At 35.3% G+C, this 26,272-nt stretch overlaps 1 protein-coding gene across 2 annotated transcripts in view; it reads right to left on the reverse strand.

Moving 5' to 3' along the window:
* The window catches only part of csnk1da (casein kinase 1, delta a), a 40,705-nt gene extending 19,046 nt beyond the window's left edge, over positions 1-21,659 (reverse strand). For both annotated transcript variants that reach the window (XM_056453860.1, XM_056453861.1), the window contains exons 1-2: positions 21,187-21,659; positions 4,498-4,608 (exon numbers count right to left, since the gene is read on the reverse strand). In XM_056453860.1, the coding sequence (XP_056309835.1) occupies positions 4,498-4,608; positions 21,187-21,262 (187 nt within the window). In that variant the 5' untranslated portion in view covers positions 21,263-21,659. The remainder of the gene's footprint in view (positions 1-4,497; positions 4,609-21,186) is intronic.
* Between the last annotated feature and the right edge of the window lie 4,613 nt (positions 21,660-26,272).

The following is a 26,272-nucleotide window of genomic DNA, read 5'->3' on the forward strand; positions in this document are numbered from 1 at the left end:
ATCACCTCTCTGTAAGTAGTCTTGACATTTTATATAACCTATATATAAATGACAAATAATCACCAGACAGATCAATACATTTTCAATAAATACTTTAATTGTATAAAATAGGGGGTTTAACTGCCTTCTGCTTATCTTGAGCAGCCCTCACATGGCATGGTGTGCAGTACACGATCAATAACTTAAATTACCAAGGACGTGCCCTTTAGACTGTTGAGTTTAGCAAAAAAATTAATGAAATTTAAAGAGTGCAAAAATGAAATTGCACTGAACAAAATATAGCGCAAAAATAATAGCTAGCTTATTCAGGATTAAGCCAAACATAATATAACCGAATATTTGCAAACGTCATCTTAATAACAGTAACAGTCTTTTCATGAGCTGCAATATTAGTTTAATCTCAGTGAATGCAGGCCTATTTCACGATGGTGAACGCGCTGCAATAGACAACACCATGACGATTAAATGAATGATTAAATAGAACACCTCAAGCTTAAAATGTTTGGCAAACACTGCTACCTGCAAAGCGAACTCCCTCAGGCTTTACAGTGAATGGCTTTAGTCATTTTCATAGCGTACTTAACCCACCTGAAGTCTTTTATCCACTCTTGGAAAAGTGTAAATGCTGGATTAACATTTACCACATGATCACTGATCAGATGTGCCGTTATTTGTAACTTCAGGTGGTTTGTAAAACTAAATCTGTCAGTGTTGTTTCATTCTCTCGTACTCAGACCATTACATTTTCGCACCTGTAGCTCCCTGTCATTTGAAGGAAAGCGTTGACTGAGTGATTGACAGCTGATATTAACCAATCCATTCGCGTTCAGTTTAAGAGCAGTGGGCCAATCAGAAGAGCTTTAAGGCACGGCAGACATTTTGGGCTTTGTTTACAAGTTGACATGACAACTGTTTTAAACTATTCCTGAGTGCTGCGGTTTGGCGCTTTACGTGCAAATATGCATTCTGTGTGAATGTCTCATAAATCTGCGCATCTGGCGAAAGAATTGAGCCCTGCAATTTCAAATTTAAGCAGGTTCAAGCACTTTGTCCAAAATCCAACACCTTTCAAACCTTGAAAACACTATATTAAAAATCAAGCATTTTCCAGGATTTCCAGCACCCGTATGAACCCTGGAATTAATGTTTGTTATTTTGATAATGTTTCTTGTATTAATGCAGTGTTGTGTATTAGCCTAATTTGTGCTTTGTTCATTATTAGCCATAAGTATTATTGTGAGTATTATTAGCCATATTTAAGACAAGACACTTATGAATTCTGGTTCACCATGAAGCTTTATATTTTACTACCTATATAAGGAGCTGTTTATTTACATTAAAAAGGAGATTGTTGACTATAAATGTTTGGAATATATAGATGATTTTCTTTGGTACGCATGAATGCATTTTTTTATATGTTTTACAGTGTAATGGCTGTTTTCAAACAGATTTCCTGAATACCACAATGTCTGGTCTGCCATTAATCAGGTCAAACAGATCGCCTAGACTAGTCTAGATTTTCTGTCTTCACAGAAACTTGGCATACTCAAGATTAAGGACAGGAAGAGACAGAGAACTCAACAGCATTCAGGAAGGTCAGAGATATCTCAGCAGCTGCTGTCGTGTCTACTCTCATGTGTGCCCTGAGCCTGGCCACTGCCTTCAACAGCAAAGAGCTTTTGCTGTTCAGCACTTTGCAGAAAACATCTTCCAGGTCAGCTATTCCTGCGCAAACTCAGGCAGTTAAATATATCTCCTGGCCTGCGCCGTCCAGCGCGCCTTTCCATTCTCACATCATGACGGCTCTGACAAGCTCTATGTTAACAGGAATTAAAATAGAAAAATGCACAGCCTTGTGCTTCTCCATGTATGGACTCGAACCAGGGAGTTTTTAATATGCTAAAACCTTTAAAGACTAAAGCATGCAAGACATGGTTTCCTTTCCTCCATAAAAACGCATGTACACACATGCACGTATACATACAGGTCCCACTCTATATGTAAAGACATCAGCGTGTATGCTAGTTCATGCTGTGCTAAATAAGGCTGGGAGTGGTGCAAGAGACCCAGTTAGGAGATGGAATGCACAGGATGGCCCCTCCCCCCCAAACCCACTCCCCTCCGCATGCACCATCTGGCCCGGGGTCCATGTGATCATAGAGAGCACAAGCGCTGAGAGGGAGGCGCAGACAGAATGTCAGTCTGTCATGGCATGGATGCCATCGCAACGTTTGGCCGCTGCAGAGAGAACGTCATGCATGCTCAGTCATGCTGCGAGTGCATGGACAGACTTGAGCGTGTTTGAAAGCGAATGCTGTAGACACACTTTTGCTACTGACACCATAAAACACCCCCTGACAGGACTGTAACACATCTATCTAGAATAAAAGCAATCAGGGCCAAACCCAGCTGGATGCAGCGAAGGGGGACGCATCCTTCAGACAACTCATGTATATTCATGAGCCATCACGATGCTTTGCAAGAGAAACAAAAAGTCAACAAAAAGAAATATTATTGGGTCCAATTACAGGATACAAATTAGATATTTTCTCTACATTCACATGAGGCTCAATGCTCAGCCAATGAGGACACGAAACATGGTGCTGACAGAACATGGGGTAGTTTGAGATTTGATGATGCCAATCTCAAAGAAGGATGTGTTGAGTCACTGACTGATGATGTGAGAGGAAATTGTCACAATTGGTTTGCCGCTCAATGTTGCCACAGTATTCGGTAACACCATCTATGAAATGGAGGTCCTGCACCTTGCTTTGAGAAAAACCCCATTACTCAAACAGATTACACAAGAGGGCAACAAACAGAACTATATCAACTATATCATTAAACAGTGTTCACTCATAGAGGCTTTTAGTTGCTAATATGTTTGCCAATGCTTAAAATCATGTATTTGAGTACTTCTGGTTGTAACTAGCTGTGATCATAATTTTCACTAGTTCCACTAGTTATTTTCCATGTAAGAGCAGGTATGGTCATTTCTAAATTAAATGTATCATCATCTGCATTCAGTTCTTATTATTTATACAAACCTGATCATGTTGCTTGATACTGCAAACTGGTAGTTCTTAACACACTATATTTAAGCATTGTCTTAATTATAACACACTTATTTTAAACACAATTTCATCGTTACTCCCCTATAGCAGATAATGAATCTGAATTCTTGCAATTACGTATTGAAAAAAAGTGAACATTTGCATTCTAAATTTATGGTCAAAACAATTTAATCCTTTAACACACAAACGCACAAATTGGATTATTGACTGCTGAAAATGCAGCTTTGCCTTTTAACAGGAATAAACTATTTCACAACTAATAGAAATGGAAGACAGTGACCATAAACTGCAATAATATTTAACTATATTACTATTTTCTAGAAAAAAATATTATGGATACTCCGATTGATCGGCATCGGCCGATAATCACATTTAATAACTCGATCGGTACTTGCTGATCTGGCCGATCTCATGAACCGATCGCAGCAGATTGTTAGTTGGACATGAGCAAAATATTTTAATCGTCTTGCATGTATTCAGGCCTTTTTACATTTAACAACTGAAAGTTCTGTGTTTTTGACAATATTGCAAGTTCACTAAAAGCTGGCTGAAAACATTACATAAATATACCAAAAATGCTATTTTTAACATGAATATTTAATAATATAATTTTGTGTAATGTACTTATGTGCTTATAGGTGCTTATAGGCCTTTTCTTTTAGTAATGGATTTCTAGGTAAACATTTTAACTTCTAATGCATCAAATGTGAGCTCCAAACTTGTTCTTGATTGAGACATGTTGAATTCTTCTTTCATCATTTGCAATGTTTCCAAATTTCAGTGTTAGTCATTTTTCTTACCATTTTTTATCTGTTCCATCTATTATTTTTTGTAAAATTGCTTTTGACCATGACAAGTCCACTGTAAATAGTTATAAGAGACATGTTTAGGGGGTTTATATGCAGCATCCTTCATTTATTCTCTCCACTTAAATATCTTACTTAGAAGGAAAATGTGCTTAATGCATTATCAAGCTTGAAGCATCAGAATCTGTACTCCGTACCGGCTGATCACCATGAAAAGGAATCTGTACTCTGTATCGGCTGCACAAATCCTAATCGGAGCATCCCTAATAAATATATTACTTCATCATTGATTTAAAGCAAAATGACAGACTTAACACCTTTTTTTTAAATATATATTTGCTAGAGATAAAGATCAATGTTGAGCCATGTTTGTCAATCAAATGGAAGTTCAAAAATCTAGCGTCCAGTCCAAAAGCATCCAGAATCCAATCCCAGAATTAATTTGAATTTACCAAGAAACTAATAGGGTAGTTTTACTTCTTATAAATGAACATTACACAGGCTCTCATGTATGTGGCATCGCTTTGAGGAGTGTACGTGTGACTCATAGTTCTGTACTAATGGAGAAGCCGGATGGGGACCACGAGGAGCTGTTGAGTGAGTGTGGAAACACATACCGCCTCCTTGCATCATCTTGTAGATCTTGCTCTCGATGTGCAGCTGCGGGTGCTTCGTTTTCACACATTCTAGTTTGATGGCTACTTCTTCCCCCACGGAGATGTCTGTGCCTGGAGAACGGAAAACATGGAAGATGGAGGTCAGTTTCACTATACATCACCAAAGAGAGGAACAAACATATTGTAGGACACGTCTAAAGTAGGAAGCTTCAACATAAACGATCTGCTCATGTACCTGTGACGTACATTTCACGCATCCCCCAGCATGCTAACAATAAATCTACTCAACTAGAGAGGCTTTGCTGTGTCTAAATAAGCTTTAGCTTCCAGTGCATTATGAGTCACTGGAGCACAATTACATATGACCAAAAAATATGAATATGCAAGCCTACAATGAAATTCAACATATCCAAGGTTGACTCACTCACACAGCTTTCCAGTGTGAGGGAGTGGGCACAATTATCTACACGCACTGCTTTACCACCTCCTTTCCGGCCCACCATCTGCCAGAACTCAACATCCTGAGCAGAAGACGCTGAAAATCATCCACCATCATCTGCTGTAACAGCCACCCAATAGAAAAGATAACAGAGAACGAAGCCTTCGCGTATGTGTTGTGCCTGAGGGATCTGACATGAAAGGCAGAATGAATAAGTTGCTTGAACAAAAATGAACATTTCACCCCAGCTGCCTTTACCCAGAGTCCTGGAACTGACATGCTACTTGAACCCACTCTGGCTCTGCCAGCTTGTAAACAGCAAACTACTTCTACAAACCTTGTAATCAGCCTACATTACCATTTGGATTTTGCACTAATGCCACCCAATCTCAAACAATTTTAATAAAAACAGTAGTTCTTAAGAAAACAAAACATTCACATTGCCCATTAAAACCTACAAATATCACAAGAGTAAACTGATTAAAAAACAAACTCATTTAAGATTTTATTATCTTTTTCCTCATTATAAAATTGCAATTAGGCCTGTCACGATATCTGTTTTTTGTTGTACGATTTATTCCACCAAAATATATTGCGATAAATGCTATTACTTTCATTTTAAGACAATTGTATGCCACTTATTATATAATGGCAGAATGACAGTATAATATCATCACGATGCAAGTAGGCTCTTCCAAAGAACACAATATTTTATACATGAAAATATTTAATTTCATTACAGTCATTTTAAAATGTTTTATGTCGGTACCAATAGCCTAGTGGTACTGTGCACAGACATATAGAACCGACGTGCTCACAGCAACTAGAGTTCGATTCCGTGCTAGAGGTCCTTTGCCAATCCTTTCCCTCTCTCGGTCAGCACCCAATGCTTTCCTGTCTCTACTGTCCTATCATAATAAAGGTGAAAAACCCCTAAAAAACATAATTATAAAAATGTAAATACAATTAATAATTCGGCATTGGAATCAGAATGTGAAAACGCATACTCTAAATAAATAATAATAATAAATGTTAACAAAAAAGTGCAAAGTAAAAAGTAACAGAGGCTGCAATATTTGCTACCAGATCTATTTTCAAACTCCCATGAAAATACCAAGTAAGGTATAGAAAAAAATAGATTTTTTTTAACCATACTGACACTAACATCAATAGAGAGAGAGAGAGAGAGAGAGAGAGAGAGAGAGATTGCCCAATCAACTAAAATGTTGCTAGAATTAGTTATGGATGATAAAGATTGCATCACCAAAAATGGTTGAGGTCATGTCCATGTGTTGTGCGATAAGTCGATATATTGATTATTGTGACAGGCCTAATTGCAATGCAGTATTCTTCCAGTTATGTTTACTTTTATTAATTTACAAAAAACTAAAATAAATAATAAGTTTAATAAAAGTAATGGAATATTTTAGTAAACGTATTGCCGCAGTCACAATTTTTTTCATATAATTGTGGCTTATACATGAATAACTTGCTGTAAAGATTAAGGCTGTACAATATATCGTTTCAGCATTGATATCACAATGTGATCCCTCACAATAGTCACATCGCGAGTATATACAATGTTGAGTCTGGATTATAATTGATCATTTCACAACTGTTTTTTGAGGCCTGTGACTGAGAATTTACAAAACAATTCAGGAATACGAAATTCCACCGTTTGTAACTTAGACAAATTAACATTGACAATTTTTATTGAATGGTTTATAAAACGAAGACTATGCAGTATTATTTTACATTTTATTTTGGATCATTCAATTACTGTATACCTGAATACAGTTCGACTCCTCTGTAAACAATAAAATGTGGCTTTTAGTTAGTTTGTATCTTTTTCTTTATTGAATTTATCTATGCTTGTAGATTGTTTATTATATTTTATGCACTCCCCTACAGAATCAACCCAATCAATCAAAAATTATTAGTGAAATAATATTCATATCACAATATATACTGCAGAATAATAATAAAAAAAATAATAATACTAATGATAATTATAGAAAAAATAAATAAAATAAATAAATTAAATTCACAATGTAAGATTTTTCCAATATCATGCAGCCCTAGTAAAGATAATGAATCAAATTTGGATGACGCTTGCTTTATGTTCCCACTACTCGTACAACTGAAATTTTGGGAAAATTACACAGATGTCATTGTTCATCTTTCACATCAACTGCAGCATGGGAAACAGAACAACTTCAACATAGAATGAGAAGAAAAACAATACTATTAACAGCTATACTTTTAGAAAACATGGAAGCCAATGTCCAACAAGCTCAGGATAAAGTCCATCCAGGACAGCTAAATTCCTTGCTTCCCTCTTATCTTTAATTGAAAAGGCCAGATGATCCATCACAAAAATAACCAAACAGACATCCAGCCGTTATGGAACAAATTCACAAGACTGCCATCAGAGTGAGTGTTACATCAGCATGTTTGATGACTATTCTACTGTTAAATGCTCCTCCACAATAGTGTGATAGTGACGTGTAATGTGCGTCTACAAAAAAGCCCAATATTTGACATGTGGCATGAATCATACAGCTCAGTTTGCACAATAATTAGATCAAAATTACAAAAACTACTAGATATGTACTACAGTAGATTAACATTTTTAGAATGGTAAAGAACAACTGCAATGTTACACCAGAAAACAGTTTATATAATTTATATTAAGAACTTGCACAAGGCAGGCAGGCAGACACTATAACTTTGTCATACACCAGTATGAAAACACAGAGCAAGTAGTGCAAATACTTTACACGTCAGATCCTGTCAGAGCCTGTGCCAGGAGGTTTCTCTTGAACTCATTTATTAAATATGGTTTCGATTCTGGAAGCAAGCTGTTTACTTTTACATGTAAATCAATGCTACACCAGGACCATGCTGGAGAGGAGCTAGGTTCATTACTCTCCTGTTAAAGGGCGCTTTTACACCTAGACGCTTGTTTCAAACCGGTCTCATTTGCTCAGTTAGCGTGGTTCGTTTGGCATATGTAAATCCAACAATCGCGCTTTTATCCATGCCAAATCAATCGATCTGAGATCGCCTGAATGAGGTGGTCTCGACTCAATTGAAAAAACTCTGGAGCGGATCGACTGTAGTGAGAAAGCAATAAACGATCACACAAGCTAACAAATCAGGCTCACAGTGTATTATGGATATGTAATAGCTATATATATGGCTATATGAAGAGAGAGTTATGAGTAGGCCGGGAGGTCATTCCTACTGATAAATGACAAGCATTTCATGTTAAATACAAAAGTGAAAGCATGCTGAAATATTAACGAGAGCTGTTTATCTGTTACCAAAATTGACAGAAATTATGATCTGATATTTTTTCTGTATTTTAACCCCACACTATTTTGTTTTAGGCCTATTGTTTTGTCCATTTCTGCACTGACATCTCAAAAGAAAGATCAACATTGATCTGCTTCATGATCTGACTGCAGTCTCGCTTTGAATGTCATATTGCTCATCATAATAAATTAAAATAACCACGTACGACAGCTGAGCAGAATCCATCAGAAATAAACCCTGAAACTCTGACCAATGTGAGGAGAGTTTACTCACGTGACTGGTTTTAACTGTTTTGGTCCGTTTAGAAACTTTGCTGCATGAAATCGACCCGCACCAAGAACAAAACAAAAAAACCATTTTAATCCCCGTTTCAGATTAATCGAGCTACAGGACTGAAAGCACTCCAAGTCATGTCAAAACAATAGTTCCAGCCACATCTCTTCCAGAATTGCCATGATCTATTTCCACTTTGAAAGATGCTTTAAGTGGCACAAGTAGTACCAGCTTCACAGGACATCACCTGCCATCGCTCATAGATAAGACTAGGAGGCTAAACAGACCAAATGCTCTGATGATGGTCCACACGACACGTTTCTGGTGACCATGACCCATTCAATCACAGCTGTTGTGGTTTTCCCCACAGTCCCTGAATCCTTAAACCCTGTGGGCACTGCCGTGTCAGAGTGGTATAACAATCAATACCCCTCAATACTCCTGAAAATAAACCGACTGTGCACGCACTGCCAAACCCAATCAGCTTAAAGACACACATTTCAGCTTATCATATGTACTGAAAGTTATAAAATGCTTTGCTTTTATATGGAGTATAACTTTGGTTCGGACCAAACAAGGGCTGGATTTTGATTATGGTGGGTTGGCAACGGCATTTGATTTTTAATTTTGACATTCAAATATTCCTCACTTTTCTTTTTTCCTTCCGAGTGAAATTTTACACAGTGCCAATGAGTATAACTACTGTATCCTATTTAACGTAGACTATATTACAAGAAAGAGGGGGTCCTGATAATGCGTGATTTTTATAGTGAAAAAACTGTCTCTTTACATTAATCAATGTAGTCAGTGAAAGAATAATTAATAAATTCAGAATGATGAATAGTCGTATTATGATGTCATCACTGTCTTGTGCATTGAGGTCCAAAACCAATTCAAGGTCCACCACCACAAAGTCTACATATTTAAAATATATTTGAGAAATAACTATAATAACATGAAACATTTTGTTTAGCCAACAATACTGAGAATATTTTATCATGAGTTGAATATTGCAATAAGTATTGAATCGTGACTAAGTGTATTGTTAAACCTCTAGATATTAATAAAAACAATTCTATTTTGGTAAACCCTTTAAAGTCCACTAACTCAGCTTAAAATGAGATTGAGATGTTTTAAAAGATTCCCTGCAGGATTTACTGCTGTTTGCTAGTGTACACGTCTACTCAAATCAGCCCCATTTCCATCTAAATGGAACTCGGTCCATTGTTGGAAATTGCAAGATTTTCCTGTCACACACCAGTGAGACCCGGCTGTAGAGCTCCAATTGTCCTGCCTTTTTTAGCCTCACATTATGGAGTGCATTCATGAGGAAAGAGAAAGAGCTACACATCAGATACATAAAGGCATATGACCATATTAAACATGAACAAAGCCTGGGTACCTGATCAGACTTACCACAAGCAAACAAACACCATGAACTCAATCATTTTCCTCCACACACACACACACACACTGAGTCCATAATTATGTAAAAGGTATGTAATTTACCATTTTCTCAACTTCAAAGTGGTTTCAAAGCTTTATGGGTTTCCCTTTTGTTGTTAAACGTAAAATAAAATATATTGAAGAATGGCGGTAGCCAGCAACCACTGACTTCCATGCAAAAAAAAAATACTATGGAAGTCAATGCCAAAAGATTTTCAAAATATCTTAAAACACTCATCCAACAGAATAATAAATAGAAATAGCTTTGGAAGAGTAATAATAATAGTCGAAGCAACAATTTTGATAAACAATGTCTGTAAATACAGGCTTGTTCTGTTTGGCATTGAGAGGGTTGAAGGCCCCTTCATATCAAGAACAAAAACATTAAGATAACCAACTATATTTCCACCAAACAGGATCTCATATGCGTGTGCTTTTCTGTAGCTTGCCACTTCAAATGTGTGATTTTTAATGCCACAGTATGCACATTTTGACCGGTAGAGGATGTTCATTTAAAACAACAATGGTGTAGATGGGAAATGTCATCTCCAACTCCACCACTGATGAAATTATTGAAACTAGATTGAGAATTAGATGAATAAAGTTCTTTAGGTGTTGCATTTAATGACAAGAATTTAGTTCATTATAACGAATTAGCAGCAAGTGAAATAAGATTAAATAGTAAATTGTTAGCCATAAATATTACAGTATGTGTCTAAATCAACAATGATAACCCAGAAAATAATGATATATGCAAAAAATATTTACAAAAACAAGAAATATTTGTTAATAATAAAAGAATATTGGATTTATTTACATTGTTTAACATCCGGTATATGGCAATGTCGAAAACTAATCACAAAGCAAATGCAATAACACTGCACTTAAACTTAATTAATGCAAACAGTTGAACACGAAATTATGCAAGCTGAATTGCTGCTTCAGAGCAAGTTAGGATTATGCACTCAACATAAAAAAACATTTAATAGTTTGTCAGATACATCTTTTGTAGGCGGTCATGTTATTTCTGTATCAAGTATGTTGCAGGGAGACACAGAGAGATCTCCTCTAGAAGTATCCATGTCATTTACTAGGGCTGTACGATTAATTGAAATGAAATCGCAATCATAGTTAAATCAAAAGCTGAAACGGTCATAAACATTTTGTCATGCAAGTACATGCGTTTAAACAGAAGCAAATCTCCTCCAAAGGCCAGAGGGTGCTCTCACACACAGAAACTCCAAACCTCCATATAGATAACCAGAAAATTCTCATTTTGGCTGCTGAAAATAAATAAGATTCAACAGCTTTCATTGATTTAGTGTGACTAATAAAAACAAGACAATGCAATCACATCTCACAATGATTTATTTTCCAACACTGAAGCTATTATGTGAGATTTCTATTATGACGAAAAAAAATGTTAGTAGGGCTGGGCGATTTGGCCTAAAATCCAAATCTCGATTCATTGAACAATTTAATTCGATTTAGGGCTGGGCGATGTCGACCAATTTGGCATAGTACGATGTCTAATTTCAAACACTGCAATGGACAATGGCATCGTCGTGGTAGGCAGTGGTGAATTTTAATTATGAATACTTAATTCATAACAAATTAATTATTTATAGCCTACCGTTTCAACTACCTGACCTGCATGGTCTTTTTTCTACCCATAACCAAATCATAAACAAATAAAGTTACACATAAATTAACACCTGTCAATCACTTTTCCGCAGGACTCTGGCATGAATAGGCTGTGACATGTTACCTGATAGATTCAAAAGACAGAAGAGTCGTTAGATAGAGACATGATTAATTAAATATTACGTTTAACAACTATAGTGAGACGTGATCCAGCAGTACATCCTTGATAAACTGTCCGACGTGCACTGCTTTCTGGGCTGACTGCTGGACGCTGCAGCACATGACAGAGTGTGAGTGTGTGTGTGTGTGTGTGTGTGTGTGTGTGTGTGTGTTTGTTTTCAGCGGGAGTGGAAGTAGGGCTTATAAGAAATGCTAGATGAAACGCCAGTGTGAACGTGAATCGTTTTCGTTCTAAAATGCCATTTTAAAACCAAGACGTATTAGTGTAAACGTGGCTGAGTGTATTTTTCGCGAGCGGGTTGCTGCTGGGATGGGGGCGGTGTGGAGGATCGCGATGCCGGTTCAGCATCGTGATCAGCGATGGATGATGGCATCGTCTATCGGCCCAACCCTAATTTGATTACGATTAATGACATTTTTTTTGCCCTCATAGTTCACAGACAAGTTTTGTACAGTAAATATGCTCATATTACAAGTGAGAGATTTTTGAATGAAGGGTGCATTACTTGATTTTAAAATAAAGATTCACACATTATTTATTGAACATCAACGTTGAGCAACTGGAATTAAAACGCACACCTAAAACCAACAGTTACTTTTTTCTTATGAAAAAGTGAAAATAAATAACTTTAACTTTAAAAATAAATATTTTTTCATATTAAAAGTAGAAAATATGCAGCATCTATTCTAAATACAATAACTTGTATATTCTGTAAATAATATTTTAAACAGTGCATTTCTTGCATCTTCTGTAAACAAATAATTTAATGTAAATAATGTAATGTCTCAAGGCATCTCTTGAGCAGCTTCCCATTTTCGTCAGTTTAGTGCAAAGGCTCAAGAATGGGTCCACTGTCCTCTTTGACCAGAGATCAGATGTGGCTGCAAAGCCTTAAGCAGGGTCACATGACTCCACACACAATAGGGAAAGTAATCAAAAAAAGAATTCGACCTGGAAAAATTTTATCAATTATAGGTTCTAAATGTCGATTTTGACTACTCGCCCAGCCCTACATGTTATTAAATGTGTTTTTTTACATGCTTTCAGATGTAGCAGCAACAAAGCCATAGTTCACTCAGAATCTACTGTATGCAAACACTTGTCATCACCAAACTTACCTTCGATTTCATAATTGCCTGATTATGAATGCAATTTTGCAAAGCTTGACAGTGAACTATGGCTCCATGTAGAAAATGCATCTGAAAGCACCTGCTAGAAATTTATTGCTTATTACAAAATCAGCTTTACTGACAAAACAGGCACACAATAGCTTTCGATACTTCGAAATACTTTCTTTTCGTCTCAAACTCTTGAGTAATTTGGTTCACTGTTTGAATTGACTTATTTTTGCAGACAGAATCAGCTGTAAACGGTAAAGAATAACTGTTCCAAAATGAGTGTGCAAAACAAGCTAGTTGTTGCTATAGGCATAAAGTCTGTGTTCTTGGTCAAAATTGCAATATTCTCATTTCACAAATTGTTCAAAACATTTGGGATATTGCATGTACTCAACTGAACATAACATAAAACTGTTCTAGCGTCTTTTGGATTTTTTTAATTAAAAAGTGTACATTCTATACTGTCAAAGAGTTGATTATGGTTGGAAAATATTCATGATTGTGATTTGAACGATGACAAGAATGATAAACATACGTTTACATCAAAATCACTTTCATGTTTTGTAGTTGCGGTTTGAAATCCTGTAAGCTTTTATTCTTAAAACTATACATGCGAACAGGCCTTAATGTAAATGGTCGGCTTTATACTGTGGATTTCTCGCTAAAATGTCTGCCCTTGATCCTTATGTACTTCATGCCTCCATAAATATGTTGCACCACCAATGGAGAATATCAAAGAGTGCAAAGATATGTACAGTGGAATTTGATTTGCCTGGGCACATTAGCAGAGAGAATGTTCTTCCTCCCCTATCCTGACAGTACAGGGAACATGTTTAGACACATCCACTCAATACATAAGTAAACACTAAAGGAACCATCCTTAACACAGCTGTCTACGTACACATGGTTCAACAGTGAATGACACAAATGACTTCAACGCCCATGGTGACATTCCTGTCACTGCATATCAATCATGGTTTCGAGCTCTTTTCATCTTCTTGCAAATCTGGTTCCTTCGCAGACATTATTATTTTTTCCTTTAAGAGGAAAAAGTGCATTAATTTCCTGAGGAAGCCTTCCATGATGTAATCTTGGAGATCAATAAAAGTCAGCCATCCACCCCCCAATGCAGGCAGCTGCCATTTTTCTCAACCCCCATCCTGCACACCAGGCCCTGGGCCCTCCAGAGGGATTGAGGGTTCGGCCTGAGCCTGTCTGGAGAACAAATTGGTTGCACTCATCTCATTCATGTGCATATGCTCAAATTCATTTTGCGTGACTGCAAGCTTGTTGGTTTGTGCAGTGCAGAAACAGATGGATACTCGTGTTGCAGTGTTGAGATCCAATTCACTAGTGAAAGATCTACAAAATAAGCATCTCTGGTAAACCAGAGAACAGCGTATTAAAAATGTGTGGGCCAAAATAAATATGTCAGAGACCAAAAAAAATGGTCTACGAAAGATGAAAACACTGGGTGTTAAACAACAAACCATTCCTGGTTAATATCTGATAGTGGTGTAATGGATCACACATCTGCAGTTCGGACCACACTACAGTTTTAGAGTCATGGATCGGACCATTTTACGGATCAGCAAAAAAGCGAGGAGACTAGGACTGGGCGGTATATCGGGTTCTGGGGATTTATCGATATGATTCTCCAACGCGATGCAGTATTATCCAATATTGTTCATATCGATCGATATGGTTTGAGGCCACACGTGCGAATTCTGCGTGAAACAGACCACTCCAAGGCAGCAGCACGCGAGCTCCACTTGCACAAATGTTCGCATGCGCAAATGAATGATTCACTCCATGAGTCATATAAAAGATTTGTTCAAAATGAACGAATCATTCAAGAAGGACCCATCGCTACACGCAACATGGAGGTAGGAACATGCAGTGCCGGTGTTTTATCTAAATCTGACTGGCCGAACAAATCTGACTGCCCCTCGCGTGCGCGCACGTCACACAGCACCTGCAGCTGTCACAGCGGTTTATCAGAAACCTTTTATCGATTATTTCTTCCGCAATTGACAGCAAGAACGAATGTAGAAGCCTTGTCAAATCAACAAGCAGCACCTGAATGTGTTCAAACGAATTCAAAACACCAAAATGTGATGAATTTATACTGCATTTTGAAAGTGAAACCACCTCATATTCACTGATTATAAGTTTGGTATTTATTACAGGACGGTCTCTTCTTTACATTTACGTTATAACACATTTAGCTCTGCATTCTGCTCAGTCATTATAACAGTTTACATTTTTATGCTTAACCAGCATTTGATTACAGCACTATGAAACAATTTCGTTACTTCTCATATCTATAGTCTATTCATTTTCATCTCCTTATTTAATATTTAGTAAACAAGTTTAGTCAAACCAAAACCAAACCCAAAAAAAAAAATTGTAGTTTTTTTTTTTTACATGGAGTGAAAGACGTCTCTTTAGATATCTTCAATATGTGCACTATTTGATGATTGTGCACAATACATATATGTAAATGTGTAACTAAAACACATACAGCTTATTTAATTGTTGTTTATAAATCACACACCTGTGGTATACAGGATTACTTATAACACCACTGTAATTGTGACAAAATACTGTGTTTCATATTTACATTTATTGTGATTCTTTTCTATCCTATAATACTTTTTGTTTTGTTACTATTCAAGTGTGCTCCTTTTTTGCTCTAACAATGTAGCTCTGTTTTCTATGGCTCTGTTTACTTTGTTATTTGCACAACAGCACAGTAAAGCTGTGTATAGTGTTAAGCAGGAAAAACCCTGTACTGTATATATTTTTTTTTAAATCAAAGATTTTGTGCTGCTGTTATTTTTGTGCAGCTGTTTATTTATAAACAGAGAGGGAAACCCCTCTGTTTGAATTAAATTTTGCTCAAAAATGTTTAATAAAGTTTTAATAAAGGCTTTAACTCAAGTAACCATTTATGGGAAAATACCGGATATATATCGTATACCGTCATTCCTCCTAAAAATACCGGGATGTGATATTTTGCCCATATCGCCCAGCCCCAGAGGAGACAAATGTCAATTGCTTTCCATTTTTACAGAAATATTGCTGCTAAAACAATTGGTTTTAACAAACAGACCTTAGAACCTGTCATTTTAATAAAAATCATGATGATCTTTGCTACTGTTGCTGATAATGCTAAATATAGAAATTCAACATCATGTACAGCATGTCATATTTATTTTCAATAAATGATTCAACAATTCACACATAAAACTTCATGTTTCATTATAGGTGGATCATTCTTGGAAACCTATTCAGTGACAATTTTGATAGTTTGTCACCACCCATTGGTTACACAATGTAATTGCTACAACATTCACCAGCGTCAAGTTCCATTAAGCAGTGATTTTAATCTTTACCATAAACATCAGTGTTTATATCTGAACTGTAAACTGTTCTGCCAGTACTTCTGTGGTATTAAATTGTTTGTAACTAACTGAAAAAAGGGTAAAAACCGAATCTCTCGATCAAACGCAGATTTAAATGCAGCGCTTTGAAGGATTGATAAACATATGCAAATCATTATCATTTATCATTCATGTTGCGCGGGTTTGAATTGAGATCACGATCTTTTAATGTCTAATTGTGCAGCTTAAACTGAATGCATTAATGCAAGCTAAACAACCAGTGAAAACACCTTTAATTAATGACCTAAAAAAGCACTTAGGTAAGTCACACCACAACTTTTTCCGTCATCATTATATTGTACAGGGAAGCCAAAATGCTTTCATACATGTGATTAGAATGACGCGAGAGGCAATCTATCTGCAATTGTTATACATGTTTGATTAACTTAAAAGGTCAAAAGAAGTTATTAACCCGCGGATCACTGTGGGTTGTGATCTATACGGATTTTGTACAGAAAACTCTTTTCTATATGAACTTTAAGATGTAATTTACTCGGAATTTAATTTAATTTTCTTCATCATTGCTCCAGTGCCTCGTAATTCTTCTGCAATCATTCTATTTAGTTGATATACTTAAAGTTGAGTTTTTTTAATGCTTAATAACAATGCAAATATTTTTGCATCACTTTTGCTCAATCTAAAACATCCATGTTGAACTAAAGACTTAATTATAATCTCAAAAACATCTCAATTATTTACAGAAACATCTGCTAAACTTACATTTAATCATGTACACTAATCACACATTAATGATGTTAAACTATTTATTCATGTCATATTTAATGGACAACTAAGTATTTTCAGTTATTTTCTTTAGTTCTCTACTAGGCTTAATTTATTCAATCTCATACATGTTTGTGCCAAATGACTGACTCTGCAAACTAGCTAACCACTTATTAGCTAACTACATCACATATTAGCATGCAAAGAAGAAGCAAAGAAGTAATTACACGTCCTTGTACCAGTCCACAGCCAAAGCAAATTCTACATTTAAATCTAGAAAACTGTATTTTAGAGAACTGCATTAATCAAGTACACACAGTTTTGTTGTCCAATTACCAGTATAGTTTCCAATTTAGTGTGCATCCCTAGGAGGTTGGTTACTGGAGATGGAAAAATGCATATCTTGCCACGAAAAATGCTCTTGGCTGCATGGTTTAACAAGCCACAAGACAGCCGCATGTTTTCATGAGAGCTCTGTGAGGATTTCTCTCTCTATGGTTCATGTTGGATGGCCAGCGCTGTACTTTTTAAGAGGCTTGGTAAAGAGAGCATGTGTTGTTGATCAGGTCGGTCTGGCCTCCTTCAGCCCCAGCTGGAGTTTGTCAGGCTCTGCCTCCCCAGGTGTGGGGATATTGGGAGTCTTTACATAAGCCCCTTAGTGAGTACATGGACATGGCTGTTCCCAGTACACCAGCTGAATCACCATTGTTGCATAACATTTAGGGTCTTTGTAATTAACACACTATTATACTATTGACCAATGTTGGGGAAAGTTACTTCAGAAAGTAATGTTTTACAATATTGAGCTACTGCCCAATAAAGTAACTAGCTGCATTACTTAGTTACTTTTTATGGTAAGTAATGCATTGTTACTTTTGTGTTTATTTCCTGACTGAGGCTTTAGCTCTTCAAGGAACTTGTTTTTTTTTTCTTCTTTCTTTTTTAATAGAGGAGCTCTGCAATTAACAATGCACTGTATAACCTTCATTTACCTTTAAAAAAACACATAACAGATTTAGGATAATATTATTTGAAAACTTCCTGACCCCAGACTTCCTGTAGAGCTCTACATGCCGTATATACAGATTATTGAAAGTTTAAAGCAATGCGTTTGCTACTTTTGTGCGATTTGCCTTAAGTAAAAACCACTGTCTATTGAGACAATCCCCTTTTTCTTTGATGCGTTCAAAATAACAAACACATTCTCTCATTGACTGTGTGATTTATTGTGCCTACTTTAATTTTAAATAAGCTTTTAAAAAATAAATTGCTGATTAACTAAACTACAAAGTAACTCATTACATTTTCAAAAAAGTAACTCAATTATGACTTAATTTTTTTAAAAGTAATGCGTGACTTAGAAAAGTAATATTATTTCGTAACTTGTGTTACTTGTAATGCGTTACCCCCAACACTACTATTGACCATTAAAGCTAAAGTGGCATCATATAGAATGTGTGTAACGTATGACTTCAGCTAAGTCAAAACTAAGATTAACACAATCCAGATTTAAAAAACTAATCACGTTATCTATTTGATATGGAAAGTAATGCAATTAATAATTCTGGATTACTAACTCAAAACTAGTGCTATGAATATAAAACTGTATTATGAAAGAGAAAATCTGTCATGTTTTTATTACACACACACAAACAAACAAACAAACAGTCAATTTGACACTAGTAAACAATTGTGCTTTAAAACGCACAAGTCAAAGTAACAATAATTGAAAATATTAATTAAAATAATATAAGCATGCATGCTGAATGGTTGTGTCTTTGCATTGCTTATCTGCTTGTTAAGTCATAATGTATGAAATACTGGTTCCGGGTCCAAGCCGCTACTCATTTGAAATCCACTCTTTAGTCATATCATGCATTAAATTGAATTTTATATAAAATCATGGTGTACACAACAGTTTCTGGACTTGCTGCACAGACACCAATATTTGAACAATTTATAAAAAAAAATGTATCACTTTCTGACCATCAGATATTGGGCATGGACAAATATATATATACAGATTGTGATTTTCAAAAGTATTACATTACTTTGTAAACGTTTATTATTACCATTTGTTGAGTCTCCCCATACAGTTTGATATGGTGTTTGGACCCGGAAGCAGCTTCGCGTGACGTCACTCTTAACAAGCAGATTTCCTGTTTTGCATCTTTGTTTTCAGTTTTTCATGTTTTTGTTCTACTATATCTTTGAATAATTGCTATTAAGGGATGTGATGCGTTTTTTTAATGACTAGCTGTTTTTAGGGTAGGTTGTGTTTTACTTTCTACAAAATACTGCATATTATACATTATCCCCACTTTTGTTTTACATTGAAAAAAAGGTGTGCTAGAAAAAAATATGTAGTTTGTCAACCTTACACTTAGACTGATTAAATTCCATAATTTAATTTTTTTATGCAGTCCAATGATTAAAATTAAGTTCACAAATGTTTAATTGAAGAAAATAGACTTAAAATTAACATAAGACATAAATCAGATTTTATTAGGCATTAGTAGCCCAATTACAGAGTGCATGTTGAAGCATGACACCCGCTTAGACAATGCCATCCTGCAACAGATACAAACAAAGTGCAAACAGCCACACAAAAATCAGCTGATCTAATTCCTCCTACTGTGTTTGCAAACTCCAATGGACTTCTGCAAAAAAATTTAATAAGTGTTGGGTAATTCTGAAAGAACATACTGGGCGGCTTATCACTTCAGATTTAGGATCTTGCTTTGGAACCAATGATTGTTTTAAGCCGTTTCTGGAGAGAAGTACAGAGAGGAGGCGTGGAGTGTTTCTCCACCAAAGTACAGCCGAGAACATATCATAAACACAACTCTGGCCAGCAATGAGATCACTGCACACAACTCCAACTGCGAAACAAAAATGAAAGAGTTGAGCAAGAGCAAAGAGCCACTAGAGACCATATGCATCCCATATTGCATTTGAATAAACTTTGCAAACCATAAAGGCCTAAGCAGGATGCTTCAAAAGGAACCAAAATACACAAAAACAGGTTGTTTAGAATGGCAGAAAACTGACTGATGTCTTCATTGTGGTGAAAATGAAGAAAACTTAAGGGCAGCTGCCCGTCACAATACCCTGTAGCCTCTGGTCTTCAAAACCAATGACGATAGCAAATATTACATCATCAGTGCCTTTCACAAGAACCTGTGGAAGTTAAGTTGAAACTCAAACGCAAGAGAAACTTGCCAGCCAGTTCAAGTTGAGCATAATCTTCCCTTTATAAAAGGTTCTTGCAATCAAACCAACTTTACTACCAACACGTAGAAACAATTCAAAAGTTGCAAAGATCTGATCATGCTCACAATGTCCAAATTCTATAGCTGTGTTTACTTGTGACAAGGTACTTCCCTTCCTCTCCTCTCAGTAGTTTCGCAGTAATCAGTAAGATATACAATTCTACAGAGTGTGCTGACAGACACCCAACTAGTGAAAATATTACACTTCTTGATTTACAAGGACATTTTACAAGGGACTTTTCCACTACTACACACTAATACAATAATTTAAAATGAGAGACTTCTCAAACACACGTTGGAAACAAATGCGGATAAATACAACCTTTAAAAAAATGTAGTCGACATGTCAGCAATCAAAATGCAGAAGTGCTCTTATACCAAGGACTAAAACTGAACTGTCTGTAACTTACATACAATTGAATCAATTATTATTTTGTAGTACCTACACCAAGACTTGTATACTGGAATTTTTATTGGTTATTGACAATATAATATATAAAGCTTTAAGAGACTTGACTCTTGGGAACTGTATTTTCACTGGTAAATGGTGTCACGTAATGACCATAACAAGATGCATTTACAAACAAACACGGAGCTAACGCTAGGTTTAACTAATCTTTAACCGACGTGTTAAACTAGCATCAAAATAGTGAAGGTTAGTGGGGGTTTTCTGGCTTTCCTGAATAGGACCCTCAGGAGCAGCTGACTGAGGGACAGTGGGAATGGGAATCCATTTGACGTTTCAAAACAAAATACGAGGTGTACTTTCATAAAACTGACAGGTAAATATCGACACTCTCAATAAGTAAAAAATAAAACAATCACTTACCCAAATAAATGTCACCAAATGATCCAGAGCCAATTTTCCTTCCCAGTCTGTATCGGTTTCCTACTCTCAATTCCATGATAAATGGCTAAACGAGAAAGCTAGCGATTAAGCTAGCTTCAATTGGAATTATTTAAACGATGTGTGTTCGGAGTGTTCAGTAAAAACAGCGGAAATCCCGTCTTTGTTATCCGTCTATTCTTCTTTCTCTCCCAGCCAGAATCCCCTTATACAGCCAGCTAGCTTGCTAATTCCCTTCACAGTAGCTACCCAATTTTCACCAGTCGTTTTCTAACATTCCGAATCGGTAACCATCAAAATATTAGGCTCGTTAAAAAGAGTAAAGTGTGAACTTTATGCTCCGGTAAATTTCGACCTGAAAATAGTCTGTTTAAAAAAGGATGAAGCCGGATTTTGAGAGCGACTCCCTCCTAGTTCTGCTGGCCCTGAATCTACCATTTACTCTGTGTATCTGCTACAACAGAGGCTCCATCAGTTGAATAATCCAGCCGACCGCCGTGACGTCACTTCCCGTAGCAACAACGAGCCACTGGAAAATCTCCGAGTCGAGACAACAAACCGTGCGCTGGGGTTTCTATTGTTAAAATGTGTTGATGTTTAGAAACATTTATGAGCTTCAGTAATATAGGAAGTTTGTTTAGTCAAAGAGTTTGCATTTTTAAGTTATCTTTAATTAAAGCACCCATTAATGGTTAGAAACATGTAAATTAATTATTTGTTACCCAGAACCACAAAACCAGTAATAAATGTACATTTTTTGGACTATAAGCTTTCCATTGATATGGTAGGATAGGATAATATGTTAAGGCCGAAATACAACTTGATAATCTGGGATCTGGTTTTAACAAATCTAAATATGGAGGGAATTGCGTTTAAAAAAAGTTCTTAGCCATGCATTTTACTTTATATGTTTACTGTAGGAAATTTACAAAATACCTTCCTGGAACATATTTACTTAATATTCTAATAATTTTAGGCATAAAATCTATAAATTTGACTCATGCAAAGTGTTTTTGACTATTGCTAAAAATATACCTGCACCATAAGATTGGCTTTGTGTTTGAGGATTACATTTATATGTCAGATTGGTAAACCCGTTTCTCAGTTGTTGTACCTTATCTAATTTTCAGTCTCGATTAAAAAACAAACCATATCCACGGGTGTGTGTTCATCACGATGCTTCTGGAAGATATCTCGCCAAACCAGTTTGTGAAGTCGAAACTACTGTTAAACACACAACTGACATCTTATCTTCTGTTATGTAATCAAATAAAAAACAAGGTTAAGAGACAATATGTATGCAGTAGTTCCTGTTAAGTGCTTTAAAATCAATATTGACTTGATTTATCAACTCCTGAATCCTTAATTGGAAACCTCAAAAATATAATCTCAATTGTTATTGATAATACACAAACACTGATGTTCAAAACTTAACATAAACTGTTCAGATTAAACAGACCAATTACATTCAGAGTTCAAACCAATTCAATTCCTAAAGGATTATAAAATGAACTTTACAATAAGTTCTCATTAGTAAACATTAGCTGATACATTAACTCAGGGGTTCCCAAACTTTTCAGCCCACGACCCCCAAAATAACAATGCCAGTGACTCACGACTTCTACTATTTTCAGAGGTGGTTATAGACACAAACGCTGAATGCAACGGCTCTCACACACACCAATAGGCCTAGCTAAACATGAGCATATTAACAACCCACACAAAAAAGTGCAATAGTCTAACAACTTTATTTTTTATAGTAATATATTCATTTGTTTAATTTAATATTAACCTCACCTAATGAGACAGCACAAGTCTATTCTTGGTTTACTTTTGAAGATGACCACTTGGAGATCATCCCCCATGTTCAGTCACCTGTTTTTATTTTTAATGTATTTGAGTGCCATAAAGGTGTCAGAAAGTTTAGGCAGGTGCTGTAAAATCAATCTGTTGCAGATAATGCTATTGCTGTGGGGATAATGTAATGTAAAAACCTCAGGAGTCGCAATCCAATGGAAAAAAAAGAAAACTGATTTCTTTTTATTTGCATGTTGTATTTTTAATATAATTATTTGTATCTCCTGTATGATATGGATAAAATATAGTACTTTTAATAGTTTATTAAAATCTATTTGATTTTTAGAAATCACCAAGTGACCCTCTCTCATTGTTCCACGACCCCCACTTTGGGAACCACTAACATCACCAGGGACAAATTGCTAAACGTAATGACATAACTCCGGGCTGTGGGCTGAAGGTAAATATATCAAACTGTATTACAAAGTTGCTATGGGTAATTTCCAAATTATTTTAAACAAAATTTAAAAATAAATAGAAAAAAATTACTCTAACCGTATAGGGAATGAATGATCTTTTTTATACATTTTATAATTACTTATTACATTGAAAACAATTACATATATAGCACATGAACTTTAAAAAAAATCTGAATCATTTGCAATATTTAATTCAAGCTTGCTTTTTTTTTGTCAGCTCAACAATAAAACAAACAACAGGAGATTACGTAAAATTAGAAATGACAGTCTCTATTAAAAGCATTCTCCTGACCCTTCCCTTCATTTTCCCTCTCTTCTCAGATGGGATAGTGGGCCTAAACAAAGGTTGTTATGGGCCAACTTTGGCCTGCTGGCCCAAGTTTGGGCATCTCTGGTTTAAAAGTAACATACAGCTGAACTTTATTAGCTCCATAAAATAAAATACTTATAATTTTTCCAAGGTGTTTTCATCTTAAGTTTAGTTTAACTAGTATTTTAACAAATAGACTCTTATTGTAAAATGTTGCCAAACATTAAATAAGCATATAAAGATTAACATGGGTTAATGTCATGTTTGATATGAAAAAATATATAATTCTGATGATATAATATAAATATTTTTGATCATTTAGTTTTTATTGCAGTTTCCACATTTACATACAAATGAACAGTATAATGAATTTTAAACAACCAAACTTCAGAATGCAGAAATTGTAGAAATAGATAAAATTGTAAAATACAAAAACATTTCCAAAAAAGGTTACATTAATGATTCAAGGACATTAAGAACGATCAAAACAATACGCTAATAACTGTTTTGTATATCGTCAAAAAGAAAACAAATGTAAACTGATTTGTTGTTTTTCAGTTCAATTATGTACTTAAAAAAAAACATATTGTGGCACCCAGTCTACCTTATATATATATATATATATATATATATATATATATATATATATATATATATATATATATATATATATATATATATATATACATTTTTTTTTTTTTTTTTAAATAGGTATTGTTATTCTCACTATCTTTCTTTTACGTTTTCTCTCATTACAACAAATAATACACAAAATAAACAATTCACATCTTTCTGACTATTTATTCTATATTAAATCTGGTCTTAATGGAAGAATATATTCTACCCATTTTCTCCATGTCTCATTAAATAATAATATGATTAATTTAATATTGAATATCGACACTTGGTAACATTAATAATGACATTTCAAATTAATAAGCATATCATACAAGCTGAATATATTGAAAACGTTACTTAATATTGTATCAATTTAGCACCTAAAGGCATGTAAACAATCACATGAAGCAGAATATTGACTCATATAAGCACGAATCATTTCAATAAGTGGAAAGAGTCAATAGTTACAGGAATGTATGGCTGCACATTTTCCCCCCTCATAAACATATTATATAAGCATTTAGTTAAATTACTTACATTATCTTTGATCAATAGCTAAACGTATTATATATTTTAGAGTCGTTTAAAGTCATGTAAAGAGGCATTTGTACAGTTTGATGCGATGCTAACTGTGTTAGCTTAAAGAACAGTGCTTTTTCATACCCCACATATAAACATGTGAAAAACAACTTTTCAGTGTGTTTTGAGGCCTCTTTCTGAAACATGATCACTTTGACTGATAACGCCTCCTGAAGCTGATCTGTATTCGGTGCGCTGTGATTGGCCAGAGCACAGCCAATGCTCGAGGCTGTATAGGTGAGAGTCACGTGACTGAATTACTCAGCTTTCAGTTGCATGTGCTCAGTCACGTTGAGAGCAATGCGCCAGGAAAGTCTGTGACCGCCCACTCTTAACAGCCCAGCAGATTGCTAAAAAAGCTCTGTAGCTCCACACACACATACACACACACACACTGCAGTGGTGCTGCTGTGACAACAACGCTCCTAAAGAGGAATACAATAAAACAAACTTTCAAAACAAAGAACTGACGAACAGACTGTGATCTTCATTCACAGCTACACTTAATTAATGGTGCTTAACTTTGTGGAACAAAAGTTTTCACCTGTGATCCGTCAACATGAAGGCCCTGAAAGATGAGGAAACTTTTGCAAGCTTGTTGATTTTATTCTTAATATAAAGAGAAGTGTCATTGTGCCATAGATTAAAGTGTCATAGATTAAAGGGGGTTTTAATATCAATCATGTTTGGTAAAGTGGGACAACAAAAATGTTTGAAAGAAAAAAATCTAAAAAACATTTTCAACACTTTAGTTGAATAGATCACAACAAACATAATTGGACAACAAATGGGAACAATTGTCTTATTCATGACAGGTTCATGTCCTTAACATTAATCTAGTCAGAATCCTATGTCATTGACCCTTTCCTCTAATTTTGATGAGAGCTTCCTGATTGACAATTGCCCTGTTACTTCCAGGGAAGTTTGTTGAAGGAAGTTCACCACTATCTATTAGTTTTACCAATATGTTAGCAAGACAACTGTAATAATTTAAAATGTAATCATACATATTTACATGATATATACTGATTACTCTGAATGATAATGGAACATTGTTTCCCCATATTTTGACATTTTCCACCACAAACATTAATGGCATTATACATGTATTTAATGTGTTTTCTTTATAAAATCCCTTTTTTGAATATTTAGTTTGAAGAGGACAACAAAAAAGGAGAAAAAAAATCTCGACATCGACCAATATTTAAAATGTAAAATTACGTGGTTTTCCTCATTTATTTAAACAATTTTAATATATATCATGTGTTTTATATTAGACTTTTTC

Source organism: Danio aesculapii, chromosome 3 (assembly GCF_903798145.1).
Source record: "Danio aesculapii chromosome 3, fDanAes4.1, whole genome shotgun sequence".
Lineage (NCBI taxonomy): Eukaryota > Metazoa > Chordata > Actinopteri > Cypriniformes > Danionidae > Danio > Danio aesculapii.